This window comes from Zalophus californianus, chromosome 1, assembly GCF_009762305.2.
Source record: "Zalophus californianus isolate mZalCal1 chromosome 1, mZalCal1.pri.v2, whole genome shotgun sequence".
NCBI lineage: Eukaryota > Metazoa > Chordata > Mammalia > Carnivora > Otariidae > Zalophus > Zalophus californianus.
The window spans coordinates 212,552,200-212,570,272 of NC_045595.1; the positions used below are offsets into that span (position 1 = coordinate 212,552,200).

At 53.9% G+C, this 18,073-nt stretch overlaps 1 protein-coding gene across 6 annotated transcripts in view; it reads left to right on the forward strand.

Annotated features, from left to right (window-relative positions):
- SLC37A1 (solute carrier family 37 member 1) overlaps positions 1 to 18,073 on the forward strand; it is a 74,625-nt gene that overhangs the window by 39,689 nt on the left and 16,863 nt on the right. For all 6 annotated transcript variants that reach the window (XM_027582154.2, XM_027582152.2, XM_027582155.2 and 3 more), the window contains 6 exons: positions 837 to 1,003; positions 4,934 to 4,971; positions 7,348 to 7,425; positions 13,052 to 13,183; positions 15,670 to 15,760; positions 17,986 to 18,048. In XM_027582154.2, the coding sequence (XP_027437955.1) occupies positions 837 to 1,003; positions 4,934 to 4,971; positions 7,348 to 7,425; positions 13,052 to 13,183; positions 15,670 to 15,760; positions 17,986 to 18,048 (569 nt within the window). The remainder of the gene's footprint in view (positions 1 to 836; positions 1,004 to 4,933; positions 4,972 to 7,347; positions 7,426 to 13,051; positions 13,184 to 15,669; positions 15,761 to 17,985; positions 18,049 to 18,073) is intronic.

Genomic DNA, 18,073 nt, shown 5'->3' on the forward strand with positions numbered 1-18,073 from the left:
CTCTCTACATTTACTGCCGAAAAAGCCACTTTCACTAGTCCGCTCTATGGGGGAAAGTGATTGAAACCTCTGGGACTTGGGGTGCTGAATTCAGGTGGGCCTTCCTCCTGGGAGACGCCCCCCCCACTGCCCCCGCCATGTTGTGGGCAGGTCGAGCCTGTCAGTTCACACAGCTGGCGAGCAGCTGGTCACCTGCAAGCCGGGGAGAAACACAGAGCTTAGGGCCTTGCCCCACATCTTCTGAAGCAGAAGCTGCATCTTCCCAAGACTCGAAGGCACATGGAAGTGTGGCAAGTCCTGAGTGGGTCACCCAGCGCCCAGCGGCAGAGCCCTACTCAGCCTCTGGTGACGGGACCACAGTCCAGATCCCATTGTGATGTCCGTGTGACACACAGTGTGGCCAGACCCAAGGTTAGAAGTGCCTGAAGCCACTCAGCAAGACAGGGGAAGCAGAACGGGAGTCCAGCTCCGCGAGCCTTGTTTAGATTCTCTGCTTCGTTCATCTGGTGGGCTCTGTGAGTGGGATATTTCCTCAAATGACTGTGTTTAGATTATGGAGGCACAGATTTAAAGCTGGGGTTTTCCAAGACGTTCAGGGAAAGGCTTCTTTTCCTCTCTCTAAGCTCTGCGAGAGGTGCGCAGTTATTCCGCTGAGGTAAGATACGAACACCGTTCTCTTGCGCACGTCTCCAGCCCGCTACCTCCCGGGAGTGGCGTCCACACTCCCGCCGATTCCCGTGGTAACTCTCACGTCCTGGGCCTTGTCAGTCCCACACCTACTGGCCCACTGAAGCTCCTCAACGTCATTTGCCATCTTGTGTTCTGTTGTGTTGCAGGCGCGGTTTGATTATGGGGGTCTGGAATTCCCACACGTCCGTGGGCAACATTCTGGGCTCCTTGATTGCTGGCTACTGGGTGTCGACGTGCTGGGGCCTGTCCTTCATCGTTCCTGGGGTCATCGTGGCAGCTATGGGGATAGTGTGCTTTCTCTTTCTCATCGAGCGTAAGTACACTTGGCCTTGGAGGTGATGCCCTGGGAGGGCTTTGGAGGGCCAGCTGTTACGGGAAAGGGCTGTGTCAGTCCAGCGCAGGCCCGTGGTGGCCCTGGCTCTCTGCCTGGCCAGGTAGACTTCCCTCTTCAGGTGTAGACTTCTCCTGTGAGCGGTCTCTCCAGCTCTTGGGGGGTTTTCTGTTGTCTCCTGATTTCTGGAGTAACTGATGTGGAAATTCCTTGCCCCCTGCCCCCCCCAGCCCCGCAGCGTCGGGTGTGCATGGTTCGCCTTGTGCTGGGAGTATCATATCTACCTGAGACCTGCCATGTCACTCACCTCTGTGGCTGCACCTGTTCACCCGTCTTGCTGCCACAAACTGGTCTCTCACCAGCTTGCTTGCCTTCTGATAAGATCTATCTGAGACAATACTATGAAGTCATTGCATGACTTAAGACCATATATCCTAATCAGGTGAAGAGGGCTTACCAAAAAATCAAATTCTTTGTTCCCTTCTAGACTCAGTACCAAACTTCTGATTTAATTGGGTTTGAAATTAATTTTCAAAACAGAGATCTGGCAGGACAAGGATTCCTCGCAATTAGTCCAGTGTTAGAAAAGCCAGCATCGCTTTAGCTGTTGTGGGTCAGGACGTCTGATCCCCCAAGCTCTTCTGAGGAGCTGTATTGGGCGCTTGCTTCTTCGACTTGGCTTAAAGCAAAATAAAACCATACGGTAGTCGACAGCTGCCTGCTGTTAACTCCGGATCGGGAAGCTCAGGAGCTCTGCTACGCCATCCGTGCTGGGCGTCAAGTGCGGCTTCAGCTTTGCATCCCGAGCTGCCAGCTTCGTCCAGGACGTTAAGGCGTGTTTTACTCAGCTTCTCACCTCTCTTTTCTCATTGCTAACGCTAACCTTTCCATTCTAAAGGAACTACTGTCTAACCGCACAGGTGTGCTGCTCCGGGCCGGCCTCTGTCAGTGAGGGCGGAGGCCATGGTCCGCTGAGGCGTCAGGTGCACCGTCACTGCAAGCAGGGAGGGGCGCCCACCGTGTCCCGCGGGGGCGAGCGTCTCCCCGCGGCCACAGCAGGTGAACTGTGAGACAGGTGGGGGTATCTGAGCCCGCTTACCAACATCACCAGCCTGTGGCACTTAACTGTGGAGTGAGTGTCAGAGTTCCGGGAAGGGTCCCCCGTGTCACCTGTTCTCCAGGCTGGCTCTCTAGCCCGTGGAGCTCTGTCACGGGGCGCTCCAGCCTGTTCCTTACGCATTAGTCACCCCGAGAACAGTGTGCTCCTGCACAGGGGCCCCCGGGTGTGTCCGGCCCGAGGTCTAGAGTCCACGGTCCCTTTTCTTCTCTTCCTCAACCGATGAAGGGTTGGTTCTGGGGGAAAAGGGAAATGCGATGAGGAATGGGGTGTGTGGCAGGAGATGTGAGCAGGTTTGCCGGCCGGCCCGGATCTTAGCACCCGTATCCGGTCAGCCCGGTTCTCCCAGGCGGGGCCTCGGCCTCCGCTCAGGGCAGGGTTCCCAAGAACAAGGAAGTTGTGGTTTGTCTTTTGTAATAAAATGAGAGCCTCCTTCCCATCGAGCCTCCCCTCCTGTGGCTTCTGAGGGGGTGGGACAGGGCAGAGGGGGTCCCCACGGGGCTCTCCTGGAGCTTCCTTCCCCCTATTTCTTGTTGGGGCCTCCCGCTCCATCCGGGGGTTGGCCTGTGGCCCCATCCTGTTCCCGCAGTGCCGCTGGAGCGCTGCTTCTCTCCGCCCTGGCCTGCTGGGGGACAGAAGCGCAAGCCCTCAGCTTCCCCAGGCCCACCAAGCCTTGAGGCCAGGGGACCGTGCCTGCAAGGCTGTCCCGGGAGGCTTGCTGCTACTGGCACGGGGGGCGGGGGCTCGTGGGCACCTGGCCCGGGCATTTCTCTGCCTTCCCACCAGATGTCTTCCTTCTGGGCCCCATCTTCTCTGTGGGCTCCCGTTGGGTGTTGGCATCTACCCTCTTGTATTAAAATCCGAGGTTTACTTTGTTGTTTGCACTGGAGTTAAGACATCTTTCAGACTCTCCTAGTAATCTGTGAACACGTGCCCTGTGGCCCTTCTTCCACATCATCAGGAGAACATTCTCAGGGGAGAGGCGGCCACTATGTAGCACGTGCTCCCTGTGTCCCAGGCACGATGCCAGTCTCAGTGCGGGTATTATTTCACGGATTTCCAGGGGAAGGTCTTGAGGCTCAGGGGCTGTAGGTGACCTGCCCAAGGTCACACAGTAAGTGGTGAAGTTGTGGTGTAACCAGGTGCCTGCTCACCCATTCAGACTTTCCCATACTTTGGCCATGGATCCTTAGGTCCTTAGGATGTGTTCTTATGGTGCTTGCTTCGGCAGCACATATACTAAAAATAGGATGTGTTCTTATGGATTCAATTAAAAAAATGTTTTTTCACTTAGATGATAATTTCAAAAAAAACAAACTTGGTGTATTATAAAACACCGCCTTTTCTCATAGAGACAGTACGCGTTTGAAAAACATTTTCTTGCAGTGGGGAGTATAGATTCTTCTGAAGTCTGTTTCTCAAACCTGGGTTCCTGAGAATCCAGGGAGTTCAACATTATTCTCTGGGACCGTGGGAACTCCTTTCTTAAAAAGCATCTGAGAACTACCACACTTCTCAGCCGCCATCATTCCACTATGTGAGCCTCTCCCTGCCGACTAAATGCACAACTGGCCACTGCTCGTGGGACATGCGCTGGCCCTAACTGCAGCCCCTCTTCACTCCCTCGCTGTGTGCCGTAGCCCCCACTCCTCCTCGCCTGCCCTCCCACCCTCCTTTCCCCGCAGGCCCGAGCATCTGTGAGAGAAGAGGTGGATGCACCCCCGGTGTTCCAGGCGCTTCTCTTTCCTGCCCCTGATGAGGCCCCCCGACAGGAGCCGTGAGGAGGTCAACGGGGCTCGCGGCCCCCATCGCTCTGGCGTGCAGACCAGACCATACCTCTTAGCGGGGGGACCTCATCACCACAGTACAACCCCTGACCCCCCACATAGGCCTGTCTGCTCAGATGTGGCCTGTCTGGGGCAGCGCCCTTCCCCCACCATGCACCCCCCCCAGTCTCCCTGCAGCTGCGGTCGGGAGGGGCGGCTCCGCACACGGCTCCTCTCTGCTCCGCGGTGACTTCGCTCTGGAGGCAGCGCCACGAGCTCGCCTCATGATAGGAGGCATTTCTGTAGCCTTCTGACTTCCCCTCATGCTGGGCCCCCGGGGCCCCCACGCAGGAGTGTGTGAGCAGAGAGAACCCCCTGGCTCCTCCTCCTCACTTGGGCCCCAGCCGGGCTCCAGCCGGGCTGTTGGTGTGCCCGCGAAGCTCTTTTACCCAAAGTTACAAAAAGACCCGGATTCGGGGGGGGGGGGGGCAGGGGGCAGGGCGGATCTGTTTGAGGCCGCCGCCTTGATTCTGAAGGAGGGGGTCTGCTCCCCCCGGCTCCTCGTGGCCGTAGGTCTGGCTGTCGGTTCTGTGACTGCACGTGTCCTTCCTTCTTTGCGTTTAGATGAAAAGGTCTCTTGTTCTTTATCAAGGTAGATGTTTTGTCCCCACTAATTTGTATTTGTAATTGATTCCATGGTGTGGAACAATGCATCATAAATGTTACAGGTCACCCACTACTCGAGCTTTTTGTGCTTGTCCCGTGTGAAGTCTTTCCCGAGGTGCGGAGCCGTCTTCACACGTGCGACGGTTTGCCTTTGCCGGGGCTCCCTCCTCCACCTGCGTGCGTGACAGACTGACGGACAGGGGTGTGGGGCGTGCGTGGCGGGGTGCTGCCACGCCCATTGTCCTTTTCTTCAACCGTTGCTCATTTGGTCAAGTATCAGGTGGTGTCTTGTTTTGGTGTGATTTCGTGGGTGGTGGAAACGCCCAGCCCTGGGTTCACCGCTGTTCCCGTTTGCTGTTTCAGATCCGAAGGACATCGCCTGCTCCTCCTCCCTGGCGGTGGTAAGGACCCCCTCTCCTCTCCTTTTTTTTTTAAAGATTTTATTTATTTGAGAGAGAGCGAGAAAGAGCGCACAAGCAGGGGGAGGGGCAGAGGGAGAAGCAGAGCAGGGAGCCCGATACGGGGCTCGATCCCAGGCCCCCGGGATCCTGACCTGAGCCGAAAGCAGCCGCTTAACGACGGAGCCACCCAGCCCCCGCCTGCCCCCACTTGTGTCTCCTATAGGACGGTGTGCCGTCGGCCAGGTGTCCGATGACTGTCATCAGCCTGGTTCAGTCTGTGCAGTGTCAGTGGGCAACAGGTGTGTAGGTCCCGCCCTCAAAATAGTGGCAGTGCTAGATGCTAGAGAAGGCCAGTCATCAGCACAGCAGCGGAAACCCGGACAAGGAGCGCGGTGCGTCCTGGGCACAGCCGTGCGTGCAGAGGCTGCCGTGAGGCCAGCCCTGCCCTGTCTTGGCCGCGAGGGTCTTGCTCCTGCCGTCCCACTTCCTCCTGTGTCGTTCTCCCCCCTCCCTTTGTTGCTCCCGCAGGTGGTGTCCCCACCTTGGACGAAGTCTCTGTGGCCCGGTTCCCCGCTTACCTTAGAGCAGGCCCCACGAGTCACCCCCCTCCCCCCACTCCGGCTGCATGGCTGCTCTCCTTCCGTCAGGCCTGCACCATCCCGTTGAAACAGCCCGGCCCGGTCCCAGCAGCAGCATCTGGCCGCATGTGCTCAGCCTCTGGCCCCACCCCACGGCCTGCTGCCAGCGTTTGACACGCGTTTTCCCTCCCGCGTGTGACGCTCTGTTTCTCGGGCTTCCCCGTCGTGCCCACGCAGAGCGCTTTGCTGGCCCCGCGCCTCTGCCGGACCCCCGATGCGCCAGCGCCTGTCCGCGCCCTCCCCGCCGGAGATCCGCACAGGCCCTGGCGGTCCGCGCCTCCCTGTGCGCCAGTGTTGCGTCCCAGCAGGGCCTCCCGCTGAGCTCTGCGGTCACATGTGCCGCCGCCCCCCTCTGCCATCCCTGCCGGGGGCTCTGGGGGGCTCAGACATGCCACAGCTAGAGTCATCTCTCCACCCCGTAAACTTGCTGGGCCCCACGTTCCCTGTCTCAGTCAGGGAACCCCTGTCCTCACCATGGGCAGGCCAAATCCACAGGAGTCCTAGACACGCAGGATGTCCCCTCCACCACTGTGACCCATGGCACCGGCGTCTCTCCTCTGAGGCTCCTCAAGCAATTCCCCTCTGCTCCTCCAAAACCCATGCTTCACACTTCACCTGGGAAGATTTTCTAGAAGTAGGAGTCAGAGCAGGTCCCTAACTTGACTGACAGCCTCCCGCGGCTCCCTGTTTTCCGCAGCATAAATCCCGCTTACCTCTCACCGCCAGTCACTCGCAGGGTCTCCTCTTGCTCTCTGCCGGGGCCGCGGCTGCCATGTGCAAGGGCCCTGGGGCCAGAGCGTCCTGCTGCCGTCCATTTGGCAATACGTGGAGCTTTTGAGCACAATTAATTAGAAAAGAAGAGTTCCGGTACATTCTTAAGCAAAAATAAGCAAAAACTCAATTTTGAAAATCACTGCCTTCAGGAAGGCTAAAGGCCACATTAAAAAAAAAAAAACTATAGTTGATATTTTATAACTTTTTTTAAAAAAAGTCCTTTTCCTGCCATGAGCATGAATTTCGGTCTCAGAGTTTACAGGGATCAGTGTTTAGTTGTGCAGTGAATTAACCCTTAGAGCTGGCCCAGCAGCTCCACTCCAAGGTGCCCAGCCGAGGGAGGGGACACACGCGTGCCTGCGCACACACATCCTGCCTTCTGAACCATCTACTGACCTAGGAGGGGCCTCGGTTCCTCACTCGTCAGAGAACATTGCCCGATATTGTTTCTACGGGCCTTCCCTTTCAAGGTCGTTTGCAAATGTCAGAGCTTGAAGCAAAATGAAGTTTTGCCAGTCAGCAGCTTTCCATGTCCCCGTACCTCAGTCTTGGATCGTTCTTCCCAAAAGGATCTTCTCACCTGCTTTTGTCTGGGGTCTAGAGCCCCCAGTTAGCCCTTTGTTTTATTTTATTTGTTTATTAGAGAGAGAGAGCACGTGAGCAGGGGGAGGGCCAGAGGGAGAGGGAGGGAGAATCTCCAGCAGACTCCCCAGCGCAGAGCCCAACACCGGACTCGACCCCACGCCCCCCAGATCCTGACCTGAGCCAAAATCAAGAGTTGGTCACTCGACCGACTGAGCCACCCAGGCCCATCCGCCCTGTGTTTTATTTGAATCATGGGTCTTACTCACGCCTGGGAGCTGTTTTGTGGGGCTCGCGCCGAGCGCCCTTGCCACCCTACAATTAGAGGTGGTGGCCGGCTGTCAGGTCGGTAATTGCTCACTGTGCTTTCCTCTCCCCGAAGCTGAAGGGCTGTGAGAACGGCACACACAGATTCCGACTGCAGAAGCAGGTCTTCACGGACAACAAGAACAAGCCTCTGGTGAGTTGGACCAGCCTGTGCTGCTTGGCAGAGATCAGAGCCCAGGCTCGGTGACAAACTTGGGTCTCGTATTTCTTCCGTAAGACCCATGTGTGCCTTGTGCGATTTTTTTAGGTAGCAGGCCGGACTTACTTTAAGTTTGTAATCAACCTGAAAGCGATGCACTCATTCCACGACTGTTGGCAGCATTCGGTGTCCCAGGCACGCTCTAGGTCAGGCAGCGCCCGGAGCCTCAGCCACAGTGTCTGCCCTGCTCCTATGGACTCCCATTCTGGGGGGCAGGATGGGGTACAGACGGGGAACCAGCAGTTTCCGCAGCAGCTAAATGCCAGGCACAGAGCCCAGTGAGAGGGGTGAGCAGACACTGGTCCAGGTCCGGTCTTGGGAGCCGTCCCTACGCAGGGGGCGTGGATAGAGCTGTGAAGGGGGGGGTGTCTGCACGCACCTGGGCCAGGGGGGTTCAGGGAATGCACAGGGAGGGCTGGGGATGGGAGGTGGGCCCAAGAGGCAACATAGTCATCTCCCAAGTATCCACCCTGCCACTCCCGTGTTCCAGATGAGGAAACTGAGGCAGAGTGCTCAGGGACCTGCCTGGTCGTCCTCCGAAGGGAGGCCTCGAGGCAGCGCAGTGGGCCCCTTCCCTTTCAGGGTACTTCCGACCAGTCCTTCATGGGGCTCTGCTTCACAGCACTGAGCCGTGGGGGCATCTCAGACTGGGTTTTACTCATCAATATTGTAAGTTCTTTTCTTTTTAAATCAAATACCTTAAAGGATAAATGTACCAAATGGGCTTCTTACTTTTTTTTTCTTTACTGCCTAAGGAAACTTATTTGTGGTGGTGGAAATAACGGGAAAGGGAAAAATGATGTCTCATACATCGTGGTTCTTGGAATTTAGGGAAATCCAACTGGAAAGCTCTAACCTCTCTACTCATTGCTGAGGGTGCATTTAAAAAGTCGGGTGTCTTAGTTTGGGCTGCTCCAACAAAATTACCATAGATTGTGTGGTTTAAACAACACATTTCCTTCTGGAGGCAGGAAGTCCCAGATCAAGGCACAGGTGGGTCTGGGGTCTGGCAAGGCCCACTTCCGGGCTTGCAGCCCGCCGCTTGACAAACAAAGCACGGGAGGGACGCAAACTCTCGGGGCCTCTCCTTACAAGGCACGGACCCCATCCTGAGGGCTCCACCCACCACAGTAGGACTTGGGCTTCCACTCAGGAACTTTGGAGGTACACAGATAGTGGGTCCACAGCATCAGGTGTCAGTCAATGTCCGAACGGCTGTAACTCCTGATTGTTACTGAAGACTTACTTTTTCCTTTGAGTCAAGACCCTGGACCCTGTGTTGCGGCGCAGTACTGACCAGTCGAGCTGGCCCTGTCTTCTCGAGTGTCACTTCCCTCTTCCCTTTCCTGCTCCTTCTGCCAAAGTGTATTGACTAACATGTCACCGGAGAGGCCTTGGCAGGTCTTGTCTCTTCGGGCCTGGCCACACCGCAGGCTGACCCTGACGTGCTCACGACCAAGCAGGTTTTGGTCCCTTGTCCCTTATGTGGCAGGAAGGGCTCAGGCACTGGAGGTGGCTCTCGGGTCACGGGGCTGGACGCCCCCCAAGTTCGGCCGGACATCCTGGTGTCCCCTTTCCCAGAATGACCTGGCTCAGATCTTCTGGGCTGGGAATTAAACGTCACCCAGCCCCCGCATCACCACCGTTTCTGTGCCAGGCAGGATGCTGAACAACTTCGTGAGGAAGGGCGAAAGGAAAGGGGCGGGTGAAGAAGCAAGGATGAGCGATGAGGAAGGGGCTCTGGCCTCACGGAGCCAGGAGGACCCTCTTCCCTACTTCGGGTCTTTATGATGATTGGCTCGTGGATGGTCGAAGTTTGTCACCTTGCGGTCACGTGTCATTGCCCTTCCTTGGCTTCTCTGAGGATCTTTCTGATTGGCTGTGGCTCAGCAAACACTTCCTGAGCACTGAGTGGGTGTTTTAATGCTAAAGGTGACTCCACGTGGCACAGCAGGAGGAATCCCCAGTTCCCTGGGGGCGACCTTCTGGCACAGTGTAGCTGCAGGCAGCGGAGGGCATGGCGTGGGCTTATCACGTTTAGATTAGTGCATTATTACACGCTTCCCCTCCCCCCGCCGTGCGTGTGTCTGTGTCTGTTTTAATCGCATGGAGCCCTGTTGCTCTCTGACTCCTAAGCCTAGGAGTGGGGTTCCCTGGCTGAAGAAGGCCCATCCCCCCGCCGAGGGCTCCAGAGGTGCCATCAGACTCTGTAGGGCCCCTGATGCACAGCTTCCCACGTCCTGGTCGACCCAGGGGGTCTCTGGCTCTGTAAGGAGGCAGCTTTGCTCTCCTAGTTTGTTTTGGAAAACCCACTGTGACTTCCCACTTTCCCTCTGTGTCCTCCAGACACTGCAAAGGACTGGAATTTGGTAGCTGGGAGCCCCCGAGCTGTGCATAAAGATGAGTGGCTGTGGGCAGGGCGCCCTTTCCAACAAAGGCCAAGCTTAGCTAAAGAGCTGAAGGGCTGGATCTGGGGCTTTCCACCAGCCCAGCGAGTGGCCCAGAAATGCTTTACAGACCCGGGAAGGGCCGGGTTGGTTTCCGTGTGCAATTCCTGCTCTAGGCTGGAGCCCCTCTTCTCTTACCTGAGCAGGATCTGTTCACTCTGTGTTTTCTCTTTATCTGGTTGCATGCCATCCCCTGGAGAGCCTGCTTTAGTGTTTACAAACACCTGTCCTAGACCCAAAACCATAGAAATCCTAGAGGAGAGCACAGATAGTAATGTCTCTGATATCAGCCCGAACAACATCTTTCTAGATATGTCTCCTGAGGCAAGGGAAATAAAACCAAAAATTAACTGTTGGGGCCTCTCAAAATAAAAAGCTTCTGCACAGTGAAGGAAACACCAAAACTAAAAGGCAGCCTACGGAATGGGAGAAGATATTTGCAATTGACATATCTGATAAAGGGTTAGTATTCAAAATCTGTGAAGAACTTGTAAAGCTCAACACCAAACAACGACAATACAATTTAAAAATGGGCAGAAGACATGAACAGACATTTCTCCAAAGAAGACATCCAGATGGCCAACAGACACGTGCAAAGGTGCTCAACGTCACTCATTGTCAAGGAAATGCAAATCAAAACCACAATCAGATACCACCTCACACCAGTCAGAATAGCTAAAATTAACAACACAGGAAACGACAGATGTTGGCGAGGATGCAGAGAAAGGGGAACCCTCCTACACTGTTGGTGGGAATGCAAGCTGGTGCAGCCACTCTGGAAAACAGTATGGAGGGTCCTCAAAAAGTTAAAAATTGAATTACACTATGATCCAGAAATCACACTACTAGGTATTTACCCAAAATATACAAAAACACTAATTCAAAGGATACATGCACTCCTATGTTTATTGCAGCATTATTTACAGTAGCCAAGATATGGAAGCAGCCCAAGTATCCATTGATAGATGAATGGTTAAAGGAGAAGTGAAGGTGTGTGTGTGTTGGGGGGGGGGGATATTACTCAGCCATAAAAAAGAATGAAATTTTGCTGTAGCAGCAACATGGATGGAGCTAGAGGGTATTATGCTAAGCAAAATAGAGAAAGACAAATACCATATGATCTCACTCATGTGGAATTAAAAGAGCAAAGGGGAAAAAGAGAGAGACAAACCAAGGAACAGATACTGATGGTCACCAGAGGGGAGGTAGGCAGGGTGATGGGGGAAATAGGCAATGGGGATTCAGGAGAGGTGCACCTGTTGTGATGAGCACCGGGTGTCGTATGTAATGTGATGAATCACCATATCGTACACCCTAAACTGTACGTTAACTATATGGGAATTAAGATAAAAAATCAAATATTTTATTAAAATAGTATAGTAACTATGTATATTGATAGCTACACATAGGTGTCAATTCATTTGAAAGTAATGAATCTGAAAGTATTTTTTCCTATAATTGGTCTAAAAGTCTATTTTTTCCTATAGTTCATACATTTCCTAGTTTAGACTCTTCATTCCATTCATTTGCAAGTTTGTTTTAATACATCTTTTTTTCAATGAAGCAATTTAATAAGATATATAGAATTTCATGGGTTTGGTGACAGTATTCATGAAATTGATGAAACCACATATTGTTGAATGATTTCTGTTATATCATAATTCATACCCTAAAATTCTTAAAAACTAAACAGAACCTGTCCTGCAGTTTTCAGCCTTGACTGCACGCCAGACTCTCCCGGGGCCTGTCCCCCAAGATTGCTGTGACTGGTCCAGGGTGCAGCCCGAGTGCCGGGCTCCCTCACAGCCCCGGAGATTGCGGTGTTTACCTGCGATTGACAACTATCGATTTGGTCTCCTGAACGGGACCACTAGTGGTGTCATTCAAGAGAGAAAAGTTCTTTACTACAGACTCAGACCCTAGTTCTCTGTTTCTGTATGCTGTTATGGAATTGTCGTTAGGAAGATGTGCGGTTTCACTGGGGATTTGTCATCCTCAGAAACGTCAGATTATATGCTGAAGTGTGAGTAGGCCCATCACCAGGCCACATCGTTGTTGGATGTCAGCTTCTCAGTGATGGGAACCTTGGGTCGCCCCAGGGGCCGGCTGCTGGAGCCTTCCTTCCAGGATGCCAATTTCTGTTCTTCCCTGGAAAAGAATTCTAAATATCGAGAGAGGAATATGGCAACATATTATTCGTTTCTTTTTTCCTCATTTAACTGCACTTTGAAACTTGCAAAGGTTGTAGTGAGATAAACACAATAAAACTGTGATGCACAGAAACATTTCTTTGTAAGTTTTGGACCTTCATGGTTCACTCATGAAGAACATCTTTAGATCATCTTGGCTCTGACTTGGCCCCCACCCCGGAACTGGGGAGCACTGTTCTTTGCTTTAATGAAGGCAAACTGTCCTTTAGGAATGTCCAGAATTGGAATTTACAGAATATTGGAAGTGCTTTATGAATTTTAAAATAATGTTATTTCTGGTAATGAGTGTCCATTGTGAACTCCTTAGAAAATACAGGGCCATGTAAAGAATTTATTGACCTATTGACCTTTCCCTAAAAATCACACATAATTCAGTTACTCAGTGATAACCATTGTCAGTTTAGAATTTATCTGCCTTTTTCCCCTATAATTAGATCCCGCTAGTTACCTAGATATGTAATAGGTATATACTAAATGTTTTTAAAGATCGTAATGAAAATGCAGTTAATGGGACATAAGCATTAAAATCTCACCAGCTTTTTTTTTTTTTTTTTTTTTTAACAACCGCAAGATATGTCCTTTATATGGATGCACTTGACCAGTTCTCCCTGGTGGTGCAACGTTCAGTTTATGGTATTTTTCCACCTTTCAAATTATCTTTCACAAATAGATTCCTAGATTGCTGGGTCAAAGGATTTTGCCTGTTTCTAGTGAGCATTTCCTAGAGACACATGGGCGTTCAGACCTCTAAGGTGAGGACCCGGTGAGCAGCATACCCAGGATGACCCCATGACCTAGGGGAGCAGCGTCCTGCTCAGGAGTTCTGGCCCCACTCAGCCAGATGCACACTCCCTGCTAACACCTTTTCTCCTCTCTTTCCTTCCCAATGGGATTCACCTCCAGGACCCTGAGATGCAGTGCTTGTTGCTGTCAGACGGAAAGCACCCCGTCCATCAGAACCACGTCATTGTCCTCCCAGCTGATGGCGGGAGCAGCACGGCCGCCATCAGCTTCACCGGGGCCTTGAGGATCCCCGTGAGTACGCGCGCCTGGGGGGAGTTTCAGGAAGGGGCATTTGTGCCTCCTCTTGATGATCAAGCTTAACAAAAGAAACCCGTGGTTATGTACTCTCCTGCACAAACCAGAGGTTGCCAACAGGCAGTCTCGGGACTGAGTAAGGCTGCGGTGTCTGTTTGCCTCACACTAAGCTTTCAATTTTTCAAAATTAGTTGCCTCCATGTAGAAGTTCACCCATTTCGTTGACAAATAGGGCTTCCCATCTCCACTTAGGAAACCAGAACATCTGGTTCCAGCAAGCCCCTTGCCCCGTGGCCCAGCCCCTCCCTGAGCCTGAAGACCCTGAGTGTGAGCCCCCGGGGCGGGTGTGGGGGGCACTGTCTCCGAGTCCCGCTCTGGAGTGTGGGTGAGCCCACTCGGTTTGCTTTACCCTTTAACATGCTTTTAGGAGAACAAAGCTGGTGTGTTGGAGCTGCACGTGCTAACGGAAGGAGTGGGGGGGTAGTGTGCAGAGCCAAGGGAAAAGACAAGCCCCTGGGCAGACAATGCTGCTGGTCCGCAGACTCTGTTCGTTGTTTAAAGATCAGAGTGCTGGGCCGTGCTGAGGCGGTGGGCCCTGGCTCCAGGCTGACGGGCACACGGAGCACCTGCTGGTGGGCGCGCTGGTGTGTGGTGAGGGCATGAAGGAGGTCCAGGGAGAGGTTTTTCCACACGGGGCAGGGAGCTGTGCCGTGGTGAGATTTCTTGTTGCTTTAGGTTTTTCTTGTATGAAATTCATGGGCTCCCTCAGCAGAGAATCTGGGGGGCTCACAAAGGACACGTGGAAAATGTGTTCTTCTAACATGGCGAGCCATGGTGGGCAATGAAGGCAGAGCCCAGGGCATAAGCAGGTGGAGAGGGGAGATCGCAAACACTGCCCATGTGGGGGAGGATGTCCAGGCCCATGCTGTGGCCAGGCCGGTGGACCGCACCTAGAAATGTCTGAACTCCTGCCCTTGGGTGTGATATCAGCGGAGCTACTGCCGACCTCACACACAGACATGGTCAGCCTCACCAGGGAGCTACTGCCGACCTCACACACAGACATGGTCAGCCTCACCAGGGAGGCTCACGCGGCCCCCAGTGAGAAAGGGCTGAGGGGGCAGAGGCCCAGAGGCCCTTTAGCGCCTGGGTGAGGCAGGAAACATAAACAGTACACCCGGGACCTGAGAATCACGTCACCGAAGTGAAAGAACGTCAGAGAACTTGTGCTGGAGAACAGAAAGTCCTGGCAGCACCCAGATGAAGCTGGGCGTCCGGCCAGCAGGGAGCGTGGAAGGCCAGGCCGGGGCTCCCAGAGCCACTGAGAATGTGGGCTGGCGGCGTTTAAATAAAAACTCACCCTTAATAACAACTAGTAACTTTCCCGGTGGTGCCTTATCGTGTGGCTGCTCGGCTGAGGGTAGGGCGCACAGTTACAGGGCGAAGGTGGCACTGTGGCCCGGCCTGGCGCCGCCACAGATGCGCTGGGGGTCCCAGGCAAGTGTGCCAGCCACTCTGAGCCTCTGTTTCCTCATCTGCAACGGGGCTTGGGGCTCGGTGCAATACTTACGGTTCCAAGGATTGAATGAGGTCGCTCAGGACAGTGGCGAGCGCCGCGCTGGGCGCGTGGTCCTCATGCCATGAGCCGCGCGTGCATCCTCGGACCGAGCTAGCCACTGTGAGACACTAACTCGGGTAATTCCAGAATCGCATAAAGTGAGATTTGTGTTCTCTGCCTAGTTTGGTGGGTGTCCCTGTGCGCACACAGCGTGACACCCTAGCGTTACCCCGTGTCTCACCCAGACCTCCCGAAGATGTCTGGGATGCGTGTCTCGTGATGCCACGTCTTTCTAAGAACAGAGCTCAGGTAGAACACAGACAGGACTCTGACAGCAGCTGTCAGACCGCAGGCCCCGGGGTCCTCGTCAAGACCCGCATTTCTCTTCCTGGTGTCTTCCCAGTGCCCCCACTTTGTTGGGTGCAGGTGCGGGCACGTGTGTGCGCTGTGACTGGTCGGAAGGCCTGTCCTGTGTGTGTCGGCTGCTGCGTGGTTTGCAGTGGTTTCTGGCAAAAGGAGAGAGAACACCACGTGCACAGTGGCGAGGTGGCCCCTCCAGGCACGCTCTTTGAGAACTCCTTTAACAGCTAGGTTTCCAGAGCGTTGTGGTGTGGGAATCAAATCAGCGCATACTTTTATGGACTCTGATCTGACGTCAAGACCTTGGGTCTCCATCTGCAAAGATAGGCAGGTGCTGCAAGAGTGGCCGTGGGCGGGTCCTCTGACCACCCCTGCCACCCCCATCCTCGGGCAGCACCCTGACCCACAGATGCCGCCTCCCACTCCCCGCGGCTTCTGCAGGTGCCCCACCAGACAGACATGCCAGCTGTTTTTATGGGAATGAAGTAACTCATAATTGTGTTGCTCGTTTCAATAAACCTGCTGTGTACACACTTGGGATAAAGACTGGCTCTCTCTTTTTCAGGGTGTGATCGAGTTCTCTCTGTGTTTGCTGTTTGCAAAGTTGGTCAGCTATACCTTCCTCTTCTGGCTTCCTCTGTACATCACAAACGTGGGTGAGTTCTTGCTGGAAGCACCGATGTTACGTTCGTGCAGGGGCTGTGATCTGGACTCCCTTTTATGTGCTGATTTCTAGAGCCTCATGATGCACGATGAGTTGAGACGTACTTTTGGATCAAACAGTGTGATTAGTAGAAAAGTAGAGGCAGAAAGAGAATTCAGATATGGAAGTTGTATTGCCGTAATAACTCTGATGGGGCTTAAGGGGCCCCGTGTTCCCAGCTGTGGCTGCCAGCTCCAGGGGGCTCTTCCTATCTGGGGCGGCCTGCATTTCAATCTAGGCTACATCGAACTTCAGGTCACACCCTCCCATGAGGAGGAGAGGCCCCGGGGATCTGAGATAATAAATGCTGAGTCATCTGACCTGGAAATTGCTCCTTGGAGGTGAGCTCTAATTTTAGGGACAGCTGACAGCCTGTTTCCTAAGTCCGGCCGTGGCTGAAGCTGTAGAGAGGACAGAATGCACCGGCCCACCGGCACCGTGCACCCCTGTGCTGTGTGTGACCACAGAGGGAAGGTCAAGAGGGGGCACCAGCCGTTCTTAAGAGATGCTGAGTGCAGGGGCTGCAACCACGGCTGAAGGGGGTTGGGGGACAGTCAGGGAGGGCCCTGGAGCCTCTGGGCCCAGGAGCCAGGGATTGCAAGGAGAACGGAAAGGAACCAGGGCCCCGCAGAGATGTGGGCTCTGGGGATGTGACAACGAGGGGAGATTTGGAACATGGGGGTTCATAGAGCACAGACCACTGTCGGGGAGGAAGACCTTCCTCTGCCCTATGGTCCTTCTAGCTGGACTTACAATCAAAATGCCCTGTGACAGGTGCCCAGAAAAAATCACAGTTAAGAGCGTGTGTACGGGGAATCCACACAGACAGGGACAGTTCAAAGACAGTGAGGTAACGTGAAGCTTATATGAACTCAGGAGCGGGCTTGGGTCTGGGGGTACAGGGGGGCAAAAGCGCATTAGCGGGCAGGTGAGAGGAGGTGTTTGGAAAACACAAGGTTGCCCCCTTATGCAGATCAGTTCCTTAGATAAAGGGGAGTCTTTGGTAATAGCTCCCTCGCTGGTACAGGCTCCCCTTCCCAGTATAAACCTAGGCAGTTGTGGGGGAGGCAGAGAGCTTTTGCTGAATCTGCTGGGTTTTAATTACTTGAACACGAAATAAACGTTTTTATTTATTTATTTATTTATTTATTTAGAGAGTGCATGAGCAGAGGGAGGGAGAGAGAGAATCTCAAGCAGACTCCACTCTAAGCTCAGAGCCTGACGTGGGGCTCGATCTCACGACCCTGAGGTCATGACCTGAGCCGAAATCAAGAGTCAGACCCTTAACTGACTGAGCCACCCAGGTGCCCCCTTAACTGAAAATAATCTTTATTCCAAAGTGGCCTGTCCTGGGGCGGCCTGCCCCGGGCCCCAACACCACATATTCCTGGTGGTCACTAAGGACAAGCAGCGGTGGCCGTGAGCCCGAGGCAAGAGGGCTGGGTTTCACAGGGACAGCAGTGAGGCAGTAAGGGGGCCGTCCACATTAGGGGGGACAGTAAGGAGCTGCTCCCTGTCACGTGACTCCATTAGCGCAGGGAGGCCACATGCAGCATAGACAGGTACCCTACCTTCTTTCTTCCTTTGTTCCCTGTGATTGCAGAAGGGGTGACATTTCCAGGACTCTAGTCACGAATTGCTGGCTTTCCCAGTCCCGGTGGTTAAAAAAGCCAAGTCCCTTGTATGTGGCACTGAGGTCACCAGGAAAGGCTGGACTTGACCCGTGGTCCCAAATGCTTCCCCAGCCCACTTCTCCTGCACGGGCCAAGCTGAGTCCCCCGGGGAGCCCAGCGTGGCTTCCTACCTCTGCTGTGTGAGGAGCTCCAGTCCCTCCAGACCCAAAGCCTCAGGGTCAGCCGGCCAGGGTCCGTGGCCCTCCCGCCGTGCCAGAGCCTCCCTGTGCCAGGCAGTTCTTACCGCCTTCTCTGCTGCGCACAACTTATGGCCACCCCTGGGGGACACTGAACCAGAGAGGATGGTAATTAGGCTGAGCTGGGCAAATCCTCATTTCTTGGTAAAGAGTGGTTTTCATCTTTTCTGCGCGTTTACCTGCATAGGGGGCTGCAGAGTCAACTGCTAGCTGCTATTGGTGTAAGTCACCCTTAGGACACAAAAGAGTGCCATGTGTAGTCTTCCTTTGCTGTGACTTGCTCACCAGGACACTTGTCGTTTTGTTAGATCACCTGGACGCCAGACAAGCCGGGGAGCTCTCCACCCTGTTTGATGTGGGCGGGATCTTCGGTGAGTCCTTCCCTCCCTGTTGTAC